The 22,809-nt window shown below is 32.1% G+C and overlaps 1 protein-coding gene across 1 annotated transcript; it reads right to left on the bottom strand.

Annotated features, from left to right (window-relative positions):
• Positions 1 to 7,426: 7,426 nt before the first annotated feature.
• LOC139495771 (leukocyte elastase inhibitor-like) lies at positions 7,427 to 8,758 on the bottom strand. Its single transcript, XM_071284150.1, has one exon. The coding sequence runs from the start codon at positions 8,703 to 8,705 to the stop codon at positions 7,554 to 7,556; it is 1,152 nt and encodes a 383-aa protein (XP_071140251.1). The 5' UTR covers positions 8,706 to 8,758; the 3' UTR covers positions 7,427 to 7,553.
• Between the last annotated feature and the right edge of the window lie 14,051 nt (positions 8,759 to 22,809).

Below are 22,809 nucleotides of genomic sequence, written 5' to 3' on the forward strand. Positions count from 1 at the left end.
CACGCATTGTTGAAAAATTACGGTATTTGATGTGACTGTCATATATGAGAGGTTTAGCGCTATAAAACCAGGATCAATTCACCATTTTCTACATGTGAAAATGCCTGTTCCAAGTTAGTAATATGACAGTTGTTGTCCATTAGTTTAGTGTGTTTTATTCTTTGATTTTGCCATGTGACTTTTTGTTTTGAATATTCCTCGGAGTTCAGTATTTTTGTGATTTTACTTTTTGTGTATGATAAGATGTGTACTTTGTTTATTCTTATTCTCTAATTTTTTTAAAAGTTTTAACTTAATGATTTAACTAAATGATCACAAAATAACATGTATCTTATTTGACAATTATTTACTAGATACTTTTAGGCATTAGAAGTTGTTGTTTGTTGAAATATCAAATCGATAAAGAAAAAAACAAGCAAGGAAACACCCACACATATGACATGTATGAACTCTAGACGAAACGAGACACGATATTCTAAATCTTTATACTAAGATCGATGATAATGTATAACTACATTTTATGATTAAACAAGTTAAAAAAAGTACATGTAGGTATATCAACTGGAAAATGTTTGACCCATAGTGTAACAGAAACATGTATAACTATTTGCGTCGATAGACTAAGGACACAACATCAACTAATTATATATTTTTTATGTCGATTGTTTTGCTTATGAGACTTGTCTTGTTAATTTTGTTCAGTTTGTTTTGTTTGTTTGTTTGTTTGTTTTGTTTTTGTTTTTGTCTGTTTTTTTTTATATTCCTTTATACCAAATAGACCTCTAAGGATCAATTATTAGGATATATTAGTTTTACTTTAATTGCGCAAAAAACTTTGAACAGACATTTGATTGAAAATTGTTTTCTTGTGGAAATTTACAATGAAACAAAAGATAAAGAAAGACTATTAGTACAGCATTTTGTAACTTCACATTCAAATTTACTCAAATGTCTGTCTGTGGCTCATTTATAACTTAAAGTGTGTAACAACAATAAAAATACATTAAATAATTCCTGACAAAACCCATAAGTAATTAATTAATAAGCACATTAACCAACCATTTATGTAGTTATATAGGCGTAGAACATATAAAAGTAAATAGCATTATTCACATTATATAAAGCTGAAAAAAATAAAACTGTCGGTCACTGAGAAGAAGGTATATCATTGCAGCAGATCAAGTCTGTGTAAAAAAATATTAGTCGATGAAGAGGCAGATAGATGTAAAACATCCATCGAAAATAATTCATGTATATTGAGGACAACATACGTAAGTATGAAATATATATCAATCTTGACATTACTAGGACGACCAGATCCTGGATAGCTTAATTATAAGCCTTGTACCGTTGATAACTATTTACAGTTGGTATTTAAAACTACAAAAGAACCAGAAGCATATTTAAGTAGGAGATCCAGTGGAAAATTGGACAGGCGAGCGATATTTCCTTCCTCACAAACGCTTATTTCCAACAAATGCATACAGGTGACTAAGATGGTATTCAGCTTACAAATAGCAATTGAGAAACAACAGCACTACATGTAAGTAAAGAGGGTCAAATCTAAAAAAAAAAAACACTGAACAAAAAAAGAAAGTCACTAATGAAATTGCAAAATCAAAATTTAAACACCTCAAACGCATGGACAACAACTGTCATAAACCTGACGTGGTACAAGCATTTTCTTATGTAAAAAGAATCAGCGGAAAATATTCTAACTATAATCGCCGCTGGGAGAAAAAAGACCAAGACAAAACACAACACTGAAAATTAAAGACTGGTTAACACGAACCTTACCATAATCGTGAAGTGACCTTATGTGTTCTCCATGAGTTTGCTCCTATCAGTACACATTTGGCGATATGTTTCATGCGATGATATTACATCTAATAGAACGAGGACGGGATTCAATGAACGACATGATGAACGTTTGTATAATGTGTTTGCAAACATGTGATAGAGACAGTCTTTAAAGAGAAATGAATCGTTGGAATGAGCGTTATAAGGTACTGTTGACATCTGTTTTGCTAAAGGATGCTGTGACAAAAAATAAAGTTGAAGAATTAAAACAAATATTAATATTCAATTTGTTTTCATAGTTTTTACATTCTTTATAAATTCTTACATGTATTTTACAGTTCAAGCTCAAAGTAGATTTATTATAACCGGTTCTTTCTTAATGAAACCGGCACATCATATGATAAACAAGTTATGCTAATTATTGATATAATCTTCCTAAATAAAACTGCAAAACACGTTTAAGACAAATGTAATGTCAGGTTTCATTGTGCATTGACATTAATAACAATAAATAAAAATAAGGTTGTTTTACAAGGTAACATTCTGTGTCGTTTATCAAAGTGACATGTTCTGCGTAATAAATAGTGAACATATATTGTCATTTTCTATAAATTTACTGTATATAACATTTTGGAATGATAAAATAAAACCACACACGAAAGTTATTTATCTGCTTGCGTATACTTTGACTGTCACACTTGTTATTCATCCGTTTGATGTGTTTGAAATTTTGATTTTGCAATTCGCTTAGTACATTCCCGTTTATTATTGTCCTTAAAAGTTCGGTTTTTTGTTATTTTACTTTTGGCATTTATTTAAGAATTGAATGCTTCTTTTAGTAAATTTATTGGGGTGTAAAAGCGTTGACCGAAGTACATTTGCGCTTCATTCTAAAAATGTACGCACGGTCAACGCTTTTACAGCCCTATAAAATTACAAAAAGAAACATTCAATACTTATAATTACATTTTTAAGCTATGATCATGAAAACACGAATTTTATAATTGTTTTATTTAATTCACCTGAGTGTGCACTTTATTGTGGGACCACGTGTTATCATGAATGAAAAGTTTTATTTAGTAATGCAATTGCTTAATGAATAACATGTGATGCAGATAGCCAATCAGAATAAAGTATTATAATGAAACATACATCTAATGTAATTATTTAATTGTATCTGGTAGTCTTTTTTGTTTTGATGTAGATGCTTTTCATGTTTAAATTGGCTGTTTAAATAATTTAACTCGGACACCATTGATGAAAGTAACGTAAACGAAACGTACAAATATGTACACATTATAAATGTTGTATTCTGTTTAACCATATATTCAAGAAAAAACTATTTCTGTAATAGACGTTATATGACGAGATTATTTAACTGTTGTTTGCTTTATGATCAGTGGAAGATAGTCCTCCTTTCTTTAGAGTAAGAAGCATTTAAACATTATTCAAATTAGCCAGGTTCTATAACGGGGTAGATATGATGACGGATGGGAAATGAAGTACACGTGAATGTACTATATACGTTTGCGATTTGATTTTATTGTCTGAATACCTCGAAGTTATGTTTGCATTTTTTTCATGTATGATGAATTTCAAATTTAAACTAAATCTTTGTGCAGCTTTTATTCTTCCCTTTGATGCAAGATATAAAGATAACAAGTGTTATCTATTGGTACTTTGCTGCCTTAATAATTAAAGCATCGATTATAATCAATCAAATATGAAAAAAAAGCATCAACCTTCATTATGGCACTCCACGCTTTCAAAATAAATATGAAATAAAAATAGATATGAAAAAAATAATAATAAGATTGCTCATGTTTACTCTCCAATAGCTATCTATCTACTACAGATGATCACAATAGAAACAAGTTTGAGTCTTGTAAAAGCTGTGGACTGCCTCGCTCTATCTTAATTTAATCATCTCCAGTTTTTGGTGGGGTTCGTGTTGCCCAGTCTTTAGTTTGCTATGTTGTTTCTTGTGTACTATTATTTGTCTGTTTGTCTTTTTCATTTTTAACCATGGCGTTGTCAGTTTATTTTCGGTTTATAAGTTTTCATAGCTATTCCACTGGTATCCTTTGCATGTTTTGCTAGATTTATGAATTTTGAACAGCGGTATACTTTTGTTTGCCTTTATTTGCCCCTCTGTTAAGGTAATATTTGTTCACTTTATTTGTTGAAAACTAAAACATTTACGAAGAGACACGACTATGACATTGTGTCTCTCTTGATGTGTGCCCAGATTGGCAGAAATTAAAAAATACAGATTTTTGTAAACATTGTATAAGCACATCGTTTAGCGAAACAAATTTTGCCTATTGCAAATTAACAAAGCAAATAAACACGTGATTATAATTTATATTTTAATATTGAATTTCAGTGTGCAATATTATGCATAAGAAAACGAATATGAATTAGTGAACTGAACTACACTAAGTAAATTTGCCGATATTTGATGCCTTATCCTAAGCCGCGAAGAGTCAGTATTATTTTGTATTTCATTTAAACCAATAGCCGTTGCTTTATCCTAGTCGCATCATAAAGCAACCAATCAGAATCCAAATGTGTTAATAATTATATCAAGATGGCGTGTTTTGAACTGAAACTAAAGCTTCGCACCATGATGTGAAGCAAAACTCGTTGTCCATTCTATGATATAGCAATAACCAATAAAGAATGAAGAAACGTGTAATGAATGCTAATATGTTAAATATTAATAAAGACTAAACAAAAAACAAAAATGCCTGAAACAAGTCAGGAATATGATAGTTGTTATCCATTCGTTTGATGTGTTTGAGATTAAGATTTTGCCATTTGATTATGGACTTTCTGTTTTGATTCTCCTCGGAGTTAAGCACTTTTGTGGTTTTTTTTTTACAGGTCAGAACTCGGGTTCTAAGTAATCAAAAATCTAATATTTGATTTATGATAGAAGCACTAATACCCAGCAGATTGACACCATAGGAAAATACGATTGTCATCGTCATAAATTTTTCTAAAGTGACTGTGATTGCAAAGAACCACATCTATCGTTTAGGTCTTAAACGTTAATATAAACATTGATAAACCGATGCTTCGTGTAAAACGTGTGACGCTGCTTGAAATTAAACGAAATCTCACAGCAATACCACATTGACGAACCGTTGAATCAAGATTTACGGCTTTCCACCCTTAAATGACAATACATAATTATGTATCATATTTAATTTTATTTTTCTGTCAGTAATATATGCATAATATTTGTAAGTAATATTAAGTTTGATAAAATATGCCGATAGAAAAGGTAAATTGCTAAATAAAGATGTAACAAGTGGAAGCAATATAATTACCCTCCAAGAGCACTTAAATCTACCCTTAAGTTTTGTTGGAATCATGTCTTAGTTTCATTTTTGGTGTTTGTTAACTTCTTTTTAGTGTTTTTTAAACTTCTTGTTAGTGTTTGGTAAACTTCTTTTAAGTGTTTTGTAAACTTCTTTTTCGTATTTTGTAAACTTCTTCGTGTTTTGCCATGTCACTTTCAGTTTATTTAGAACCATCAGTTGTCGCCCCTGACTGTACACTTAAAACATTAACTTGAATACTCAAAACTTTTAATAAAACAAAAATGCTTGAATGTCTGAAAAACGCGATTATTGATTCATTTTTAAGATCCTACAATCATCATTTATCAGTTTGTTTTAGATTTATGAGTTTGACTGTCCCTTTGGTATCTTTCGTCCCTCTTCTGAATCATATTCTATATTAATTTTATATGACTAAGCATTGCTGTTTTGAAGAATATGGGGTATAGACCTACATAAAACAGAAAGTTAACTATAAAGACATTCTGAATGTGCCTGTCCCAAGTTATGTTATAATATAATATAATATAGTAATATGATATATAATATAATAAATATAATATAATATAATATAATATAATATAATATAATATAATATAATATATAATATAAAATATAATATAATATAATATAATTAGAATATGATATATTATTGTATAGCAATATAATATTTCCCACAGAATGTAACCAAAAGTTAGCATGCAATAAACTCTGTTAATATATAAGAAGTAGTAAATACAGATAAATTGTATGTGTAATACAATCATTGGCAAGCGCGCTGTATCAGCCACCCGTGATGATATCGATATCAGCACGGTTTCAAAAGCTTTATCACACCTTTAATTTGTATGACGTCACGTCATCGATTGCATTTCACACCTCCTTATCTGTATGACGTCATGTCACATAAAAAACATCTACTTGAGGTATATTATGTATATAATAAAGTGTATATGATATGGCTTTTCCAATATCACACAGCGTATCAACCCTCAACCAATATAATCCCTCGAGCAGAGCTCTTGGGATTATATTGGTGTCTCAGGTTGATACGGATGCGATATTGAAAACGCCATATGATTTTCTCTATATATTGCACTAGTGAAATAAATCTTCAAAATTCATGACGTCATCAACGTTTAAATCTTAGTTAAAACCAATTTTTACTTTCAAATATTATATTGCTATACAATAAAAGGGTTATTGCATGAATATTGGGGAATTTTGTCCCTCGTAGAACATATATCATGTATATTGCACTCGCAAGCTCGTGCAATATAAAGTTCTACTCGGGACAATATTCCCCAATATTCGTGCAATAACCCTATAATATAATATAATATAATATAATATAATATAATATATACCCCTGCCTTAAGGTTTTAACAGAACCAGATATTTATTAAAAACATTCTCGAGCTCCATACAGAATATTTTCCGCATACGCAAAGGATTTGTTTTATATTTTGCTGTGAAAATAGTTCTATCGTGTATGCAATAATTTGTAATAACAGTTTAAGACATAAATTAAGTATTTAAGTATTTAAATTATAAACGTATCATTAACGGATACACGTCTTTTCTTTCCCTTAGTGACCCTCTGACTTTCTTGAAGGATTTTTACAGCTAACGACTACGCCACATAGTAATGTTCGTTATGATGATGTTGTTGAGGTTACATTTGGGGTTAACATCGTCGTTTATACCCAAAATATATGTTTACATTGAACAGTTTTTGTTCTTCTATTAGCGGGGTTCAAACCCCCCGAGATGATCGCATCATGACTTCACTGCCAACACCTTGTCTTGCGTCCTAGACCAGTCGACAAACTAGGATTTATTAGGTACGGCTTTTGTTTTTGAATAATGTCTTGTCCCGTCGGCTTCATCTTGCATGATGTATTGCAACAAGTAAATAAAATTGTTTGTGTTAATAACGTACGAAAATGTTTGCTTGTAACACACCTCGTCAATGAATTGTTATTGTTATTATGACGGCATTTCCTATTAATTTAACACGGTTGGTTTGTCATTTTCATCTGTTTTTCATATGGTCATTTATAATTCATTCATTCATTCATTCGTTAAAAACATGAAGTTTATACAAGGAAGATAAATCGTTTTACATCAAACTGCTTCAATCGGCAATCCTCGGGTGACTCAGCTACTGTACGGAATCGGCCGAGTTGAGACGAATGCAAATTGCTTATTTCGATTGATCTTTTGAAAAAGTAAGAAAAAAAACAATACTTGTAAATTGTATCTTCGTTTTAAATATAAAAAAGAGTGTTGTTAAAAAATAATATAAAAAAGAAAACGAAATGTACAAACAAAAGAAATCAGCAAATTAATTAACTCGTACTTTAGTCTAAAACAATGAAACGCGTCGGATATATCATAAGGCTTTTATATCAAGGGGTTAACAACACGTCCTAAAAATATAATTGTTCCAGTTAAATTATCACGGATCGCAAAAACAAACGGATGATTCGCTATAAATTGGAAAGAGCGGGGTTTCTTACCATCTCGTCTTGGTACCCGAACAGCTGTACTTCCGGAAGCCTCGGTTCCATCTTCATTTACCTCTATAAATGCTTTGTGCACAGCAGTGCTGACATAAAGTGATCGCTTAACGTTTGCCATGTTTTTGAAATTTGCTAATCGCTGATTGAATATGTCGGTCATACCACGTGTTTTAAGTATTGGAATCAAATCGTATCCAGTTTCTATTTTAAACTTTGGAATTTTGATAACAGTCTCTTGTGTTCTTAGTCCACCCAGAATGTTTTTGAAAGTATTCATAGACAGTTTAGATTCCAGTTGATTCAATCCATTCACATTATTTGGAAGAAGAAATACCATAGACAACCTCTTGCCGCTATAATGTAGCTGAAGAATTTTACAGTTCAATGCAGTATTGTACCCAGATTTCACGTTATAAATGGCATTCATCATGTTAACTTGTTTCCGGTTCCGCTGGTTGACACTAAATGGTTCCCTTCTAGTTCTTTTCTGGTCGAACTTAGCGTCCCACGATCCTTTAAAATAAATAGCATTAACTAAAACTAAAGCTGTTTTGGCGTCTATCATTTTCCTTTCGATCACACTTTTTATTTTGTTATTGGTTTTTCCTGCAATCCAATCATTTATACTTTTTCGAGATTTTTCCCGTTGTCTTGAAAAGTCCATTAGTTGCACCGCACTGCCATAATAACGTTTGACCTTATCTTTGTAAGTAGAAAATGCATTACTTCCATATAATCTGTTCGCTACTAAAAGCGATGCGCCTTTTTTTGCATTCCTAGTCAGCTTCAGTTCGAGTCGTTTGTAATTGAAATGCACGTTCGTAGGCAAATTATTCAAGTTCATAGATGACATCATTTGATTTTTGGTCTTCCCATCCGTCCCCAACATGAGCATGAGCAGTGCTGTGGTAATACTATAGGGTGATAGTACTTCATTCCCGTCTTTTGGTACTTCATCATACAAGGAAAATGCAAAATTTCCGATCGCTTGTTCAAACGCGACGTTTGATACAAGTCCTCGAGCTAAAGCCATTAAAAAGGAATTTATAACAGTATTAAAGATCACTATGTCTACATGTTCCTATAAATACCATATGAAATGATGATACGAGTAAAGTCATGTGGCCTGACCTCGTTAACATAAACAGTTTCAGGTATTCCCCGTTTTGTTTTATGTGAATAAAATAAAATTGAGAAAGGAAAAAGGTTATTTACCCAAAAGTACAGACGTTTTCTGTTGTTTTTTTTTTGTTAATAAATTATGTTCAATATAATACTGGATACACAAAAAGTGCTCAGTGGCGGATCCAGCCATTTTAAAAAGGGGGTCCCAACCCAGGACAAGGGGGGGGGGGGGTGTCCCAACCCAGGACAAAAGGGGGGTTCCAACTATATGTCCCCATTCAAATTCATTGATCGGCCAAAAAAGGGGGGTTCCAACCCCCCCCCCCCCCCCTGGAATCCGCCACTGGTGCTTTTGTTTCGTCATCTTTTTGTAAAATATATAATTGTCTTACTTTTAAATTAATAAATATCAGAATTTAAACGCAAAATAATCGTTTTCTGCAAAATAATTATTACATAATATATATTTTATGACTAAATATCCCTGATAAATCTTTATGAATTATTCCACTGAATTTTTGTAAACAGATAGTTGTTCATTAATGAATTGAGAATACCATATTTATGATACGACTGACCTACATGTCTGCATCTTGACAGATATGAATCGGTTATTTATCTGCAAGATTTGTTTTATTTGTCTGCAAGATCTAACAAAATATTTACATAAAATTGATAAAGGAAACAGTGGAATGCCATCAATCTGGCAGAAAAAACAGCCCATGGTCATCAGTGAGAAAGTACAGCATCCGGAAACAGGCTTCGGGAGAACTCTTACAATAATGTATACTAGTTTAGCGAAAATGATCGTCCCACTTACCACCGAAACATATAAATGAACCAAAATTATAACACCAAAACTATACAAAACTAACAAAAGCTAGAAATTTGTGACTTGGTACATGTACAGCATGCAGCGGGGATTAAACATATTTTGTGAGATATCAGCCCTTCCCCTATAGCTCTTGCCAATGATTAATAAACAAACTCATAGCAATGCGCACTGTAAAACTCAGTTTAAAAGAATAGTTTGTCCGATGTTAGAAAAGATAACAGAAGACAGTGCGCAGAATGATAAATCTCAACAAAATTTAACAAAGAACTACTTACAGTTACTAACATACTATACCAGATCCAGACCTTAATACAATGTTTGGAAGATCATATGTCTTAATCAAGTAAATCTATATTTGTAACGTGTTTTGTGCAACTTTGGAAGCCAGAACATAGAACGTTTATGTTATTCGATGCTGCTTATAAAGAGGTAGCTAAAAGTTTATGTTTGTTACAGATGTCGTTTCCAAAAAGTAAATGAGTCAATTACATGAATTGTTGGTAGCTGGATTCGTGATTTCCTTTTGCAGTAAATCAATACAAAATTTATGTCAACAAGAATGATATTATTGGCATCTTTTCAGTAGGGCCGAAAAAAAATCCTAATCGAGTTATTTTACCTTATATATAAAATATATACAAAAGAGTGACGAATAGTACCAGAGGGAAAGTCAAACTCATAGATTGAAAATAAACTGACAATGCCATGGCTAAAATTAAAAAGACAACCAGACGAATAATAGTACAGAAGACACAACATAAAAAACTGAAGACTAAGCAACACGAACCCTACCAAAATCCGAGAAGGGTAAGCAGATCCTACTCCACATGTGACACCCGTCGTGTTGCTTATGATATTACAAATCCCGCAAATAGTCTGTATGCAATGTGCTTGCTAATGAGAAATCTCTTCAAAACAGATTAAAATGAAAGAGAAATAAACAACTATAGGTCACCTTCCACAATGAGCAAACACATATCGCATAGTCAGCTATAAAAGACCCCGAATAACAAATGAAACGAGAAAACTTACTGTCTAATTTATATACGAAAAATGGACAAACACAAATATGTAATAAACGAAAATCACCGAATTACCTGGAGTGGACCACTTCCTATATACAAGTTATGAAATTTTCATAATACCGACTTTAGAATTTTTCGACAGATTAAATGTATAATCGTAGCAATTTGAGGGGAATTTTGACTGTTTTCTGTAAACTTTCAAAATTGTACCGATTAAAATCTTGAATTTCCTTGCTTGTTTTTGCCTGATTGAGTACCAGGATCTCCACAGAGAAGGAAACGGCTGTCGAAAAAATATAAATTCAGGAGTCAAAAGTCGGTAATATGCACTGCATGAAATGATACGTTTACAAAATTTATTAAAAAATTAAATTTCTAGTTTTGAATTTAAGGTCTGATTTATGAAGAATTATTTTAGTAGTTTATGAAAATTTAATAATTTTTTTAAATTTCTTATTTTCTTAAGTTTAATTCCTATTTATGGGTTATTAAACTTGTTATTTATTTGAAAAATAATAAAAGTTTAAATTTGTTATTTAAAAGGTTTAAATCTAGTTTATCACCGTTAAATTTTTCGTTTAAATATACGTTTATTTTTTATCAAAACTACTAATATCAGACGATTTAACTGAAATTTAATTTAGATTAAATAACAAGTTTATACTGATCAATTTTTGTTCTGTAAATTTGAAATTTAATGCCAGTTTTGGTAACGTGTTTTTCATTGTCTTTCATAGCTGACTATGCGGTATGGGCTTTGCTCATTGTTGAAGGCCGTACTGTGACCTAAAGTTGTTAATGTCTGTGTCATTTTGGTCTTTTGTGGATAGTTGTCTCATTGGCAATCATACCACATCTTCTTTTTTATATTATGTTTCTTGTTTAATTTCAATGATGAAGTAATTCTTCTTCTTAAGGGTCAACAAGACTTCACTACTGTCAGATGAATACATGTTGTACAAAATAAGATGGAGCGAAATTAAACGTTATTAAGAAAACAAGACGACTTTACGATCGGGCTTATTATAATTGTTCAAGAAGAAGAAGAGGAAAAAAGAAACTTACGTAGGAAAAACACTATCAACTTACGTAAATCAATATTTAAATCTTGAAAATCCCCAAACCTTTAGAGATTTTCAAGTAAGTAAAGGTCTTTGTCAGATTTCCATCTTAATTTTATCCCAATAACAGAAAACACAAAACACAACAAATAACAAGAGCTTGAATAATGGCTAAATTTCATTGATTGATTTTTATTGTCTTTTATAAGGAATAATTCAGTTATGAATAGTTTAAACAACATGTATTTATCGAAGTACATATGTACGTATCAACAACATAAATAGAATATAAATTATTTTTAGAAACAAGCAGTTTTGATTATCCCCCTTATTATAAACTAAATATATTTTGACATTTTGACATTTTTCTTTCATTTGATATTTATGATAATCATATATATACGAAATTTACTTCTATACAGTGCACTTTGTCAGATATTTCTTAAATATCGTATTACTTTTTTGATAATATTTATGATGGGATGTAACTCTTTTTGTCAACAATCATCTGTTTCAGAGGAAAATATTTATTTTAAAAATAAGTTATCTCCCATTACATTGGAAAAGCGTAAAGATTAAGATTATACATTTTAAAAATTGTCTTTCTTTTCATATATTCAACACAGTTTTACAGATGGATGGATAATTCTTTAAAAAAAAATAACCAAATGTGCCGTATACTAGTATAAAAGGGCACACTAATAAAAAGTAAAAGCTGTTTTAGCGCAAATTTCACAATATTCACGAAGTAAACGGGATTTTTTTCCCCAGTCGTCGTATTTTGCTACTGACTCTTTCGCAAATAATGATACCCGTTTGTACAACATTAATCTCTTTATGATATGAAAAATATCAAATATGAAAAAGGACTATTGAACACATATTTTCGGGAAGATTGTTTGTAACTTAACATAACATTTAAGAGGACTTAGATTTTTAGATACCAGAATATAGACGTCTTATATTTGATTTTAGCCCAGTGTGGACACAGATGCTAATGAGACTAAAATGAAAGCGAAATAAACAACTATAGATCACCTCACGACCTTCAACAATGAGCAATGCCCATACCGCATTATCATGCCAAAGCCAGCTATAAAAGACCGCAAAATAAAATTTAAAAGCAAGAAACACTTACCTTGTAATCGACGGACCCGGTCTGGCTTGTTTAAACTTCACGGGATTCCCTCATTTTTTGCATGTCGATTTGAGTTATCTTTCGATATATTTTGATGAGTTTTGTAAATAGGTAATGCAAATTGTTTTAGTCTACATGTCCGGCATATTGGTGAACCATGAAAAACAAATTTATTTGGAAATAATTTAAATCTTTTCTGTACGTTTGTTTTCTTTGTACATGTGTTAAAAGTAAGATCACAAAAAAAAAAAAAAAAAAAAAAAAAAAAAAAAAACTGAACTCCGAGGAAAATTCAAAACGGAAAGTCCCTAATAAAATTATTTGTGGTTGTGTAATGATGTCTTGTACATGTGGATGTTTGAAAATGAATTTGTTTAAAAGTTTCTTACCCTTTTTGACTTGAGCAAAGCAACAAAATAAAACACAAGTAGCATTCGATGTTATAAGACGACCTACGATAAGAAAGTTAAAATGTAATTGTACAAATACCGCGAAACATCATAATAATATACTGAAACTGAAATGCTACATGCAATTTATAACGTTTAATGTTGATAAATAATCATTATCTATAAAGGTTGCACTTTGTAAATACAGCTGTTTCTCAAAACACGCCTCTTTTGGGGAGTAATTGAATATTCATAGAAAATTAATTTTGTTTACATACTGGTTCCCAGTTATGCTCTCTGTGTTCCATATCGCAGAGACAGAACTTGGGAATGTTACCAGTAAATAAACACGTGCATATTGTTTACATTGAAATCTGTGGTAACCTTTCATTCGAGGTAGGGGTAGTTAAGAAAATTAGTGTAAGTTTAAACTCTGAGAAGTTCAGGGCATATAAACGTTGAAAATATGCCGCACAGCCCTATATTTTGACCTTTGAAAAAAATTGTGGTGCATATGAACTTTCAATTCTAGGATAAGATTTTTTTCAAAACTTCATAGTAAAAGTGGTACAGTTTTAGCCGTAAAAGGAGTTCCTATGGGAAATTGCATTGTCAATATTTACAGAAATGCAACCTAAAAGTTTTGTATGCACAAACAGTAATAAGGTGAACTAACTGTATGTCTTCTATTCTTTATTATGTACAAATTATCCGTTTTTAAATTTCCTCGGAGTCGTTTTTGTTTTGTGATTTTACTTTTTATTAGCAGTTTCTTGAATCTTTTGATTAACTCATTTATCAAATTATTGTTTTTCTGCTAAATTTTAACAATTTTCATACACATTTTTGTCTCCTTTTTATCCCTTTTATCCTTTCTCCTGTCCCATCTCTCCTTTCTCCCGGCTCTTCTCTCCTTTCTCCCGCCCCTATCTCCCTGTCTCCCTTTACCCTGTCCGCCACCCCAATAATAGCTCATCCTAAAATAAAAATAGAAATGTCGGTGACTTTCCGGAGTTATCATCTTTTACAAATTGCAAGATGACTGCCAAACATGTCTGTCATTCAAAGATGGTTTATACCGGCGTTATACATGGCGTACATAGAAAGTTGAGTCCGTATAAGTTATGTGCACGCGAGAGAAACGCTAGAAATCATTAGACGCGCGTTGCATAAGTTTAAAGTACGTCGAAATGCAAATTTATATGATTGGTGAACGCTTTTACTCGATGACATTTTATTTCAGCGTATAGATGTTCGTTTAGCTCTAGCGTTTTTCAAGCGTACTGTAATTCAGTGGTTGTCATTTGTTTATGTGTTTCATATTTGTTTTTCGTTCATTTTTTTGTACATAAATAAGGCCGTTAGTTTTCTCGTTTGAATTGTTTTACATTGTGTTATCGGGGCCTTTTATAGCTTACTATGCGGTATGGGCTTTCTCATTGTTGAAGGCCGTACGGTGACCTATAGTTGTTAATTTCTGTGTCATTTTGGTCTTTTGTGGATAGTTGTCTCATTGGCAATTATACCACATCTTCTTTTTTTATATGTATACCTGTTCGCTATATGCACGTAAAAAATACATTGCAAGTGCGTTGGAAAACGCAACATATAATTAGTTTTAGAAAGGTTTAGGGCAAGTTGTATACGCCAAATGATCGTTCGACTTGGAGCTATACTTTTAGTGGGATATATGCGGGGCGTGTTTGTAACATACGTCTGATGTAATTTCAGCGCTCCATGAACGTATAAAACGCACCCGGGGCGTATCAAAAACGTATTCTGACATTCAACGAAACTTGCTCAGACATATGTCTGTGAATTTAAAAAAGATATAAGAAGATGTGACATGCGTGCCAATGAGACAACTCTTCATCCAAGTCACAATTTGTATAAGTAAACCATATGTATCCAGAATTAGTACAAACAACAAAATTAAGAATGGAAATGGGGAATGTGTCAAAGAGACAACTCCCGACCAAAGAGCAGAAGGCCACATATGGGTCTTTAATGAAGCTAGAAAATCCCACACCCGTTGGAAGGTCCCTGCTTGCCCCTACATAAAAATGTGTACTAGGTCAGTGAAACACCCTATAATCACATATCCCAGAGACACCGAAAGCAAAGATAACAGTCCCAGGTACGACCGGGATGCGTCTCAAATACGTCCAAAGGGATGTTTTGTAGAGTGCATTTCATCTACGTTAGACATACGCAAGACATACGCCAATACACGTTACTTGAACGCCCAATAAACGCTTATTTACGCTTCTCGTACGCCCTAAACACGCTTAAATCTCGTTGTGCGCACGATACAAATATTATTGACAATTTTTTAACCATGTCCGGCGTACGTCGGATCTATACGCTGATACCAAATTATTTAATGCTTGTATTTTGTATTTTGAATTTTGAAATATGTTATTTTGATATGATCTTAATTGTATGAATATTATTAAGCAATTTAGAATGTTTCTTGAAAGGTAGGATTACCGATTAAAGATGGATAACTCCTTCTGGATAATTTGGAGGAAAATATACAAGAAAAACTTTTTCTCAAATTTATCCCAAATAAATAGTTTTGAGGCCAAAATATTACATTTGGCATTCGATCACATCAACTGTTTTGTAATTAATTTACATTCTTCTAATTCACTTTTATTCAGTTACATGTAACACGTTAGAGTTTGTCTTCTTGGGAATAGCATGTTGTTATCTAATTGATGATCTAAATTTATTTATTATTTCGTGTACCATTTGACTCTTATCGGTGCAAAATTGTATTTTCGTCGATATTTAATTTGTTATGGTTGTTTTGTCAAAATTATGCATGCATAAAACACAATAGATACTTAAAAAGATGTGGTATAAGTGTCAATTATACAACTCTCTATCCAAGTCACAGTTTTTAAAAGTAAACCATTCTAGGTAAAAGAAGGGTCTTCGACACGGAGCCTTGGCTCACACCGAACAGCAGGCTAATATACTACTAATGTACACCTTCCAAATAAATGTTTTACCTAATATATTTGTGACTTACGTATTGTGAACTAATAATAATGAATCCATTGTATGGCGGTTGTTCTGTTATTCCAACGAGATTAATATTAAAACTGAAACACATCATGTTAATATTGTACATTATCAAATATAAAGGATGTTTGCTACACTTGTTTTTTTTTTTAATTATTTTTTATAAAATAAGAAATTATGAAAAATATGTTAAAATCTGTAAAGTATAGAATATGAAAATACTCTTAGAAATCCGACAATAAAAAGAAAGAAAACTATATCCTTAAATGTTCATTGTTGAAGGTTGTACGATGACATAACTTATAGTTGTTAATTTCTGTGTCATTTTGGTCTCTTGTGGAGAGTTGTCTCATTGACAATCATACCACATCTTCTTTTTAATATTTCAAATTCTGTCTATTAAAGCACGGCCGACACTCGGCTAACCGAGAGATTGGTCGGTTAATCTATATTGAGTATGCGGCTATATGGGCGATCGGTCTGTTAATCGGGTTGGTTATACGTCTGTTAAGAGTAAAACGCTTAATTTAATGTTAAACTCTATTAAATATACAGATTTTTGGCATGTTATAAGAACCAAATCAAAAAAAGAAAAGTGTCTGACAAAACGAGATCTATCATAGAACATTTTGCACTTGTAAAAACATTTCTTAGTCTGCGCAGTTTTCAGTAAAACTAAAAGTATGTAGTATTTATGCTTATACGCATAGCAATTATTTAAAATCAAAGGCGAAAAAAACAAATTTAGATATCATTTAAAGGACAAAAAATAGTACTGTGGTTCTAAAAAACAAATTGACATTAGTAAATATTTCATAATTGTAAAATAACGTGAACAATACCACGTTTTAGTGAAAATTATGGGAATAAAGTCTGTTTATGGGTTGGACAATTGAAATTGTGTCAGTTAAGAGCTATTAGCCACGACAATAATTTTGCTACCTTTATATTTTCCCCTTGAAAAATTTAAGAACGAGATGTTCCTGAGTAAACAAATATGACAATACGGTGCCACAGTATCCTAAATTTTTTATTTTGACTTTCTTTGCATTTTATTGAAGGGTGTGTCACTTCAATATAGCGTGATATGGATTGGCCTCTGGAATATGCATGCATTTTTTATTGACGTTTACAATCAGCCTTAATTTTAGTGTCTGTTCGAAGTAGCACGTTCTCAATTCCGACTGAAAGTGTCTTTCTAATACAACACAGGGTACATATAACGTGTTCTCGTTCACGTATGAACATGATATTTGTCACTGGACGTTAAACCCTAATTCGTCAGCATCATCCAATTGGTTCTTTTCTTCTATTACTTAATCATATGTTGTTTACAAATCACTCTAAAGAAGTAAACGGAAAGGAGCGAATGCAGCTACATTTGGTTATTTTAAGTTTAAATTCAATTTATTCCGTTTAGTTCCTTTCTACTTAAGTGCAGAGTAGAACTACAGTTGTCTATGGTGGCCGGTGAAGTCAATTTCGCGTTTTCGCGATTTCACCTTTCATATTCTATAGGACGAAAACGCGAAATCGCGAAGTCGAAAACGCGAAAACGCGAAGTCTAAAACGAGAAATCGGTTTCGCGTTTTCGCGTTTTCGACTTCGCAATTTCGCATTTTCGCCATATAGAATATGTAAGGTGAAAACGCTAAAGCGCTTAAACGCAAAATGGCATTAACCTGCCACCATAGTTGTCCGCATGTAAACTTCTAGAATTTGTCACCAATATAAGTACATTGCAATCCGTTACTGTTTCAACAGCCATCAGTGTTTCATGTGTGTATTCTTAAACAAGTATTATTTTTCTCTCGTATCTAGCAATGTATCACTCTCTACTGTCCTTATATATTATTCTATATTCTGCGTTTCCATCCAGATTCTCGTGTATACCATGAGGGTCCGGATTGGGGGTATTTTTTATTTCTGTATTCTTTAAATTGTTATGTCATTTTTTTCTACATTTTATTTATCTTACTCATTATTTTTTCTTTTTTTTTCATATTTTGTCATCCCAATATATTTTACTTACTGATGTTTAGTTACATTACATTACGTTTATCTCTGATTTATATACTGGTTACCAATGTAGATGACAAGTTTGTGTCATTCGTGACAATTAAACCGGCAGAATCAACATGATATATGCGATCATTCTTGGATGAAATTAATATTACTTTAATATTACATCTTTTGAAACCATTTTTATCAATTTTCAATTTCATGTGTTGTTTCCGTATATGTTATGTTTCATTGCTCATGTTTTGTTTTCGTATATTTTAGCCGCTCGTCTTAAGCCTACTCATTTGATCCGATAACACCCCATATAGCAATAAAATTATACTTTTATTGCCATTCATAACTCTTAACAGACCAATTAACAGACCGGGTTTTATACATCCGACCCATTAACAGACCAGGTTTTAAATAAAGATTGATTTATGTCACTAAAATACAGATTTTCGTGTAGATTTTTCGCACATTGATATCAATATGGTTAACAAACATAATGCCTTTCTTTTTTCGATATTCAAAATATTGAATGCAAGTAAATCTAACCAATGTGTCATTTTGTGTACATTTTATGTGTGTAAGATGTGTATAAATCTATTGATGAGTAACACGCCTTTTCATTTTATAGATCGTACATCGAAGCTAGAAAAAATAATAGTTACACCACTGAATTCAGTACATTGAATTGTTTTGTTAGACATGAATACTTTTTATGATGAAACTATATTTAGAAAGTTATACAATGAAACATGCTGAACTTTCTATGATTTTCTCGATAACACCTGATTAACAGACTTTAGCCAACCCGATTAACAGACCAACCGCCGATATAGCCGCATACTCAATATAGATTAACCGATCAATCTCTCGGTTAGCCGAGTGTCGGCCGTGTAAAGACAACCTTTGTGACAACACTTTTCGAAAGTTTATCTTTGGTTTACGTAAACTTTCTAAAGAAAAATTAAACCTGTACACAACAAGAAACTGTATGTGTTACATATTTGCTTTTCGTTCATTTTTTGTTCATAAATAAGGCCGTTAATTTTCTCGTTTGAATTGTTTTACATTGTCATTTCGGGGCCTTTTATAGCTGACTATGCGGTACAGGCTTTGATCATTGTTGAAAGCCGTACGGTGACCTATAGTTGTTAATTTCTGTGTCATTTTGGTCTCTTGTGGAGAGTTGTCTCATTGACAATCATACCACATCTTCTTTTTTTTATATTAAAATTTTACAAAAACAGAAAAAAAAAATGATCCTCAGTTAAGTTTACTGTAACTATCCAAATGAAATATTTGTAAACAGCAACGAATCAACAGAAAATAGAGCTATCAACACGGAAATTTTCACAAAATTAGAAAATGCTTTAAGCAAAGTTACAGTACAGAAGTACAAAGTTACAGTACAGAAGTACAAAGTTACAGTACAGAAGTACAAAGTTACAAAAACGGAGAATATAAAACTTAAGATAGAAATATCGACCGAGAAAAGATAATGCAAAATAAATGCAAGTACATTTAACGGCAATCTACTAAGAAAAGATATGCGAAAAAGAATGCAAGTCCTAGAAATAAATATTAAATCCTTTGAAAAAGGTTTGAAAATTAGTTATTTAATCAGTTAAAACCTTTTGCAGAATGGAGACAAAAAGACAGGTTACATGTGTATGTCTATATTCTACTATGTTTGTAATATTGGCCACTGTTCGTTAAACACTAAGTCACTTTTCAGACCTGCATTATCACACTTTAAACTCGATTGTACCTGATTAATGTTATTTCAGAATCGCATTTCATGCGTTCCGCGAAAAACAGAGATTGAACAAATTATACAGATACATCCTACGACATGACATAATTAAGAAGAGCACAACATTAATACTCATAATCGAATATTGTAATTTTATTTGTAGAAAAACAGAAGTGAAGAATAAAAATGAAAAGCGAAAACACCGATCAGCTTGTTATTTTAAACTACATGTAAACTCAAACAATATATTAACAATGTATTCTTTCTACAATCTGAGCTGACTACTACAACTCTGCCAAATTTCAAAATAAAGATATTGAAATGTGGTATAATTACAAATGTGATAACTATCCACCAAAAGTAGCAATGATATAGATAACTGTATGACCTTCAACCATGAGAAACATTCATAGCAGTTAGTCGGCTATATTCGACCATAAAGGGCCCGCACATGAAAAACATAAAACAGTTCAATTGAGAAAAGCTACTGCTTAACTAAAAATAAAACAGTTTACGAAAACGAACACCACCGACCGACATGAACCAACGACAACCACTGAGCAATAGGCTTCTTATTTGGGACAGACACATACATAATGTGGCACGGCTAAACATGTTTAACTTAAAATGAGTACTCAAGCCTCCAATTGAACGGGGACAGGCGTACAGACACAACAATAGAACAAACGATAAAAATCAGTTGAAAAAGGCTTCTCGTTTAAATTGTTTTACATTTGTCATGTTGGGGTCATTTATAGATAATTATACGGTATGGGCTTTGCTCATTGTTGAATGCCGTATGGTTATCTATAGTAGTTTTAGTTGTTGTATCATTTGGCCTGTTGTGAAGAGTTGTTGCATTTACAATCACATCACATCTTATTTCATTTCACCAATTCAAGACAAAGAAAACCACCTAATAATAAATGAAGAATGTGTCTATGGTCCACAGATACCCCACTTGTTCATATTTATGAGCCAACTTCCACATACATGATGATGTAATATTCACAAAGTTAAGATTGTTTTGTGATTATTAGGTTGAGGCAAACTAAAGTAATAGAACGGGAACAAAATATTATTATTCCATCAATAAAGGGGCATAACTAATGAATGGTAAATGTGACGCCTCCCAATTTCGAACTTGATATTTTTTCTGGTGATAAAAAGTAATGTGTATAAGTTTATAACATTTGGTTGAGGCAAAATAAAGTAAGAGAACGGAAACCTATATATGGGACGTACGCAACGGACGGACAGGACAGACAGGATGGAATAAGGTAACACTTAATGCCTAAAAAAAAACAACAAACAAACAAAGGCAGTGCGATGCAAAATAAAAAAATATATGCTTTAACAATATCATGAACCGCGAAAAAATGTGATAGTTATAAGTATATTAAATGCATAGCCACGTCAACTTTTATGAAAAGATGCAATGTTACAGTGTACGCTGATAAAACAAACAAACAAGCCAACAAGTTAAAATCAAAGGTAAAAAGAGAGAGAAAAAATCGTATTGCATAAATGAGAATTGATATGTTTCATGTAATACATGCATGTCTGCATATTAACATGATTAATGGAAATCAGTCATATCAATTATAGCGCAATTAGAATTAATTTTCTAGCTTTTCCATTTCGACATGTCATACCGGACGTGTTATCTTATTGTTTACCAACAAAAATAAAAAAAAAAAATGCTTGATACATATCATCAATGTAAAAAAAAATCGCGATGGAACGTCCTTTATTTGTCACGATGGAGCGTCCTTTATTTTTTATGATATGGTGAGCTTTATTTTTTTTACTATATATCGTCTCAAATTTGTCATGGTGGAGCGTCCTTTATTTGTCAAGATGGAGCGTGCTTTATTTGTCATGGTGTAGTGTCGTTTATTTGTCATATTGGGATGTCATTTATTTGTCTTAGTGGAGTGTCCTTTATTTGTCGGTGTAATGTCATTTATTTGTCATGATGGAGTGTCATTTATTTGTCATTGTGGAGTGTCCTTTACTTGTCTTAGTGAAGTGTCCTTTATTTGTCTTAGTGTAGTGTCCTTTATTTGTCATTGTGGAGTGTCTTTTATTTGTCTCAGTGAAGTGTTCTTTATTTGTCACAATGGAGCGTCGGTGGAGTGTACTTTATTTGTGACGATGTAGTGTCCATTATTTGTTACGATGGAGCGTCCTTTATTTGTTACGATGGAACGTCCTTCATTGTCAAGCAGGAGTCTTATGTCCTTTATTTGTCTTAGTGAAGTGTCCTTTATTTGTCTTAGTGTAGTGTCCTTTATTTGTCATTGTGGAGTGTCTTTTATTTGTCTCAGTGAAGTGTTCTTTATTTGTCACAATGGAGCGTCGGTGGAGTGTACTTTATTTGTGACGATGTAGTGTCCATTATTTGTTACGATGGAGCGTCCTTTATTTGTTACGATGGAACGTCCTTCATTGTCAAGCAGGAGTCTTATGTCCTTTATTTGTCTTAGTGAAGTGTCCTTTATTTGTCTTAGTGTAGTGTCCTTTATTTGTCATTGTGGAGTGTCTTTTATTTGTCTCAGTGAAGTGTTCTTTATTTGTCACAATGGAGCGTCGGTGGAGTGTACTTTATTTGTGACGATGTAGTGTCCATTATTTGTTACGATGTAGTGTCCATTATTTGTTACGATGGAACGTCCTTTATTTGTTACGATGGAACGTCCTTCATTGTCAAGCAGGAGTCTTATGTCCTTAATTTGTCATAGTTGAATATCATTTTTTGTCATTATAAA

The sequence above is a fragment of the Mytilus edulis genome, chromosome 11 (genome assembly GCF_963676685.1).
Source record: "Mytilus edulis chromosome 11, xbMytEdul2.2, whole genome shotgun sequence".
In the NCBI taxonomy this organism is placed as follows: Eukaryota; Metazoa; Mollusca; class Bivalvia; order Mytilida; family Mytilidae; genus Mytilus; species Mytilus edulis.